This window comes from Anabrus simplex, chromosome 1 (assembly GCF_040414725.1).
Source record: "Anabrus simplex isolate iqAnaSimp1 chromosome 1, ASM4041472v1, whole genome shotgun sequence".
NCBI lineage: Eukaryota > Metazoa > Arthropoda > Insecta > Orthoptera > Tettigoniidae > Anabrus > Anabrus simplex.
This window is the reverse complement of record NC_090265.1, coordinates 182478823-182485068: the sequence shown is the minus strand read 5'-3', so window position 1 is coordinate 182485068 and position 6246 is coordinate 182478823. Positions and strand designations below refer to the sequence as shown.

Below are 6246 nucleotides of genomic sequence, written 5' to 3'. Positions count from 1 at the left end.
CGGCTCTTTTCAGGGTTGAATTTTGAGTTATTTAGTGAATTGTGGTACTATAATTTGGAATAGGCCTAAATTGTAATTCTAGACAAGTTCAAACTACTACTACTACTACTACTACTACTACTACTACTACTACTACTACTACTACTACTACTACTACTACTACTACTACTAACTGAGCCTCTGACTTAAGTGTGCACACTGCTCATTCAAAACAGCGCGTCAAAGTAGCTACGGTATCGAACAGCTGGAATACTATAATGAACCAGTGTGTTACGTACCAGCAGTATCAGAAAATATATGAACCAGAAGAATGGCATGCTAAAGAAGAAAGTTATCTAACTCCTCAGCTATTTCCCGCCAATATTCAGTTAGGCTGTTATACTCGGTACGCAGCAGTAATCCCATCTATCGGAGTTGAATGTCAGCATAAGAGACATAGAACATTACAACAAACAACGGTCAGTGTAACGTTATTGTTGATCAATGTTACGCGCTTTCAATATTGTAGGCCTTCACATTATTAATTGTCTTCCGGTTCTGAAATACACTCTTATCATAGTCGGTACGGTAAGACTGAATAAAACACAAATGATCGGAAATTGTATTCTCTATAACTTTTGTTATGTAGTACTTTTCTATAGGACTAAGAACATTAGGTATTTAAAAATGAAATTTTAGGTGCCTTCCCCTAAGCTACCATTTCACTCACGGTGAATACCATTGTTTATAGCTTAAAATGTAGCTTCTTATTCCCTGACTCAATATACTGATTTTCATTAAATCCTGTTTACCCATTTTCTCGGGGCTCGGTGTTGATATGGGCTTAGCAACAAAAATCCAAATTCATGAATATCTGTGTCATCATAGCCAGTATGGTAAAAAGGCATAAGACGTAAACGATCGGAAATTAAATTCTATATAACTTTAGGATGTAGTATTTATCAATATGACCACTAATAATATATTATTTGAGATATAATTTTACGCCTTCCCCTAAACTGCCATTTCACTCAGCGTGAATAAAATGATTTATACGCTAGATTGTAGCGGCTCACCCCCCGACTTTACATACCGATTTTTATTAAATTGTCTTCAGCCGTTTTCTCGTGATGCGTGTACATACAGACAGACAGGCAGGCAGGCAGACAGACAGACAGACAGACAGACAGACAGAAATTACCGAAAAGTAAAAACTGCATTTTCTTGTTACTGTGGACATGATCGATACAGAAATACCATTCTTTTCAAATTCTGAGCAATGTACAGACAAAACTCTTATTTTATATATATAGATAGATATTTTCCTTCTCGATTTGACTGGAAGAAGGCTAGGGAACATGCATTATTTCAAAACTCCATTACCCGATTGTGTTTGGTAGTAGGCTAGGGTGCTTGCCATTATAAACCAATTTACCCATCTAAAATGTGCATGACGTTAGATATAGTGACCTGCTATTATAATGGAAACTCACCAACTCGGTGTGAGTGGCTTTTTTTTTTTTTTGCTAGGGGCTTTACGTCGCACCGACACAGATAGGTCTTATGGCGACGATGGGATAGGAAAGGCCTAGGAGTTGGAAGGAAGCGGCCGTGGCCTTAATTAAGGTACAGCCCAAGCATTTGCCTGGTGTGAAAATGGGAAACCATGGAAAACCATCTTCAGGGCTGCCGATAGTGGGATTCGAACCTACTACCTCCCGGATGCAAGCTCACAGCCGCGCGCCTCTACGCGCACGGCCAACTCGCCCGGTGGTGTGAGTGGCAGTAAGCTGTCTGGCATTAGAAAAAGGGGCCTGTCATTACATTGATAACAGCACAACTCAATTTTGACTGAATGTAGGGAAGGTGCCTGCCATTATAATAAAACCTCCTCGATTGTTATCTGTCTGGAAGTAGGAAATGGGGCCTGTCATTGCAACAAGAACTCCCCAAATATATTGTGAGCGTGCAGCAGGCAATGGGGCCCACCATTACAACGAAAATTCCCAAATCGATTGCGAATGGCAGTACGTAAGTTGATCTGCCTTTATCGTCACAACTCCGCAACTCGCTCTTTACATTAGAAGCAACGTATGTGGACCTCCCTATGCCATTTCTCGGATAACGCTCAGAGACATGGAATTAAAAAGAGATCTTATTCAATGCATGTACAGTAATTTTTCTTAGATATCCGTATACAATATAGAATACTGTAGTGAAGCACGGGTACATTTGCTAGTAATATAATAATGACAATCATGTTAATGGTTTTACATACCACTGATTACTTTTATGTTTTTCGAGACATCAAGATACCAGAATTTCATCCCACAGGAGATCTTTTATGTGCTGGTAAATCTACAGACATGAGGCTCATGTATTTGAGCACCTTCAAATACCATTGACAAAGCCAGGATCAAACTCACCAAATTGGGTTCAGAATGCCAGCACTCTCCTGTATGAGCCACTCAGCCCAGCATTAAATACAAAGGGGTAATATATCTTAGCTTTGTAATTTGAGTTTCCTGCTAAATAATATTTTGTATCAGTAATTGATATTTAACAGCAATCAAAAGCTGTACACAAAATAAAATAAAATGAGGAGCTACAGATAAAATCTGTCATCAATTTTCTGGTTATATTAGAACAATTTCACCATATTTTGAATAAGATAACAAGCACACACCACCATTCCAAATTTGATGAAAATATTTACTATATTTTATCATTCTTTTTTTAAAATGGAGGATTAAAAAAGTACAAAAACAATCCTAGTACCAATTAAAATATAGTACTATTCCTTGAAAATTTGATGGAAGGATAAAAATATGCACACAGTGCCTTTCAGTAAAATTGGAAAGTCTTCATTTGGGAAGATAATGAGATCATGAAAGAAATTTCAAACTGTTTTGGAATGTTATACAATACTGTCTTGGTTATGGAGAGCTACAGACAGGGAAGAGTATTTGCGTGCAAGGAAGACAGAATTTCAGTTCCTGAATGTATCCTTCCACACATCTTCAAGAGCAATCAATAATTAAGTTAAAATATCACATTCTGCCACTGAATAATATAAAACTCACAGAGTTTTCTAGAGAAAATATCATCACTTCAACAGTACTATGATGATATGTTTCATCATAACCATAGCCTCAAGCTATTTATACCACTCCATATTACATAAAATGGAATATTTTGAAGTTACATATGGAACTCACAATTTCATAATGACTAGGGCTGAGAAATAGAGTTTTTCTCCATCTGATTGGGTTCCTCTGTATCACTTGTATAACCTTCAGTCTTCTTCGCTCTTGATTGCCACTCTACTAAACAGAAAGTAATTATGCTCGCTGTTGCTAACACGACGAGGATTCCTAGTTGAGCATACAGACCAATGGCACTGCTGTAGAAGAAACTCGCTGCAGCTGCTACAGACTGGAAACAGGAAATAAGAGGGTCTACAGAACTGAAAGAATCCAAGAATGAATTTAAGCAAAATAACATTTGTAACAATGTTTCTTAGTTTTACTAAAAATGTGTTCTTCCTGCTGGAGTTCAAAGATATGAGACAAAGCATTACAATGAGAGCAACTTCAGAAACTGCAGCAGAACGACAAAAACATGTGATTAGACAATTTTTATTTCAACATAACATCTTCATCACTGAAGAGGGCGAGAGATTGGTCAGCACTCTGGAGTGGATGAGGATAACACGAGAGAGAAAAAAGGGGAAAATAATTACGTTAATTCCTTCTCAGAACAATTATCATTACCACTACATATTTACATCGGGCATTTACGGTTCACACTGGCTTTACTAAAAACAAGAATTTTGCATTGCGCCTTTAGTCAAAGCATACCTAACAATTACCGCATAGTACATTGCTGATGTAAGGTTTAAAAAAAAAATAAACCATGACGCATACATTTAATTAAGGACCTTGGGCTTGCAAAATGACTACTGTCAAGCCAGATGTCCTGTTGTGTGCCAAAAGTTCGATAAAATTAAATTAAATGTACATTTCAGCCAACATAGTCTAATAACCACACAATGAACAATTCCATCATTAAAACAAAGTCACCGGGCGAGTTGGCCGTGCGTGTAGAGGCGCGCGGCTGTGAGCTTGCAACCGGGAGATAGTAGGTTCGAATCCCACTATCGGCAGCCCTGAAAATGGTTTTCCGTGGTTTCCCATTTTCACACCAGGCAAATGCTGGGGCTGTACCTTAATTAAGGCCACGGCCGCTTCCTTCCAACTCCTAGGCCTTTCCTATCCCATCGTCGCCATAAGACCTATCTGTGTCGGTGCGACGTAAAGCCCATAGCAAAAAAAAAAAATAAAAAAATAAAAAACAACAAAGTCATTGACCAAATTGTCCGTTATAAATTGTCCAACTAAACTAGACACAGTCACCCTCATTTCCTCTTCCGCATTGATTTTCTTTTAATAGTTACCTCTTACCTCTTTGTTTCTTTGGCAAGTGTTTTAATGTTGCACTGACTCAATTAGGTCTTTTGCTAACAATAGGACAGTAAAAGGCTAGGACCAGGAAGGAAGCAGCTGTAGCCTTAATGAACATACAGCCCCAGCATTTTCCTGGTGTGACAATGGGAAACAATGGAAAACCATCTTCAGGAGCCCATCTGGTGGCCATGATAGTTAAGGTGTCAAGTCTTTATGGTCTGACACCATGCTTACCCAGTTTGAGTCCCATTGGTCGAAGAAATTTTACCATCAGAATATTGGCCGGCAGGGTAGGAAAGGTGGTGGTATACAATTTCTAACCAGTAAATTGCGTGCCAAAAGCCTGGATTCAACTCCAAACCTCTCCAGAGTGTTCATATGGAGTGAGGGCATACAACGCTGTTGATAGTGAATCGCCCATTGGATGGCGATATTAAGCTTTGAGCAGACCCCTTGGTGTTATTCAACAGGAGTAAGCTATATGTCGACACCAGATTTCACCCTCTCTCTACCTCATTATCAACATCATCCCACATCCAGATGTGCTGGTCACTCATGGGTGTCAAATAGAAAGACCAGCACTACAAACCATACAATAAGTACGTACCATCTTCAGGGCTGCCAACAGTGTGGTTCAAACCCACCATCTTCCAAATGCAAGCTAACAGCTACACAACTCAAACTGTGTAGCCATCTTACTCTGTACTTCTTATCTTAGCAACCACAAAAAAAAAAACCCACACAGAAGAAGTAAAAAATAGTATTAGAATTCACCGAGCTTTACTGTAGATAATTCCATGTTAAGAAATCAGTACTACACTTATGGACCTACAAGGAATGAACACGCACCTTCTTAGACACCCACAATTCCTCATGATTAAGGAATATTATAATGCAATTTATATTGTATTAGGAAAGAAAGAAAAAATGATGAGGCATTTTTTACCCATGTGTCATTAAAATAACTACTGAAGCTTTTCTATTTCATAAATAAATTTGAAAGGAGGGAACACTATGGCAGGAACAGCCATCGGTTTGTTGCCTTTCTTCATTTTCTTTCTGTGTTGCTCTGGTACATTTGACATGCGATCTGTTACTCTGCGAATTCTGGCAGCTTATTACTGTTGTAGAGAAGTTGTTTATTTAAGTGTTGCAGATCTCTTTTTAGTCTTAATGTCAGTGCATACATGTCTTGTGTTGAGTGAGTGTTATATGATTAATTAGCCTAATTGTGCTATTTCTTTCTTTAACATTAATACAATGATTTATTTACTTTATGGACAAGGCTGAGAAATAAAAGTGAATTATGCTTAATATTTACAGCTTATTTTCTTCTTCCCCCTTTTATCTTGAACTTTATAACTAGATTTCACAAATTTATGTTCCATGGTTTTGCCGTTATGCTGTGAAAACCAAAATGAGCCCCTTCTAAAACTCCAGTCCTCTTGAGCTCATAAAAGTAATTTTCAGCCAAGTTTTGTACCCGTTTTATGTTGAACTTAAATACCGACTTCCACAAATTTACGTGCCACCGCTTTCATATGATACTGTTAAGCAGAACCATTTGATATGACAATTCTGTCACTGTAAAAGCAATACTGTTTTCTTGACATGGAATGATCTATAGTTAGAAGGGGATCTTTAACCGATATCCAGAATTCAGTTAACTTTTTTTGCAAGACATCTATTAAGATTCCCTTCTTCTACAGTTTTAAATTCAGATTGGGCACTAGAGCTGAATTGATCCTCAATTATGTAAACTTAAAGCCAAAATATATGTCCTTTAAAACCAGATGTCATA

At 37.9% G+C, this 6246-nt stretch overlaps 1 protein-coding gene across 1 annotated transcript in view; it reads right to left on the bottom strand.

Annotated features, from left to right (window-relative positions):
• Positions 1-2173: 2173 nt before the first annotated feature.
• LOC136863701 (UNC93-like protein MFSD11) overlaps positions 2174-6246 on the bottom strand; it is a 248886-nt gene continuing 244813 nt past the window's right edge. Inside the window, exon 8 of the mRNA XM_067140062.2 lies at positions 2174-3414. Within this exon, the coding sequence (XP_066996163.1) occupies positions 3211-3414 (204 nt within the window). The 3' untranslated portion in view covers positions 2174-3210. The remainder of the gene's footprint in view (positions 3415-6246) is intronic.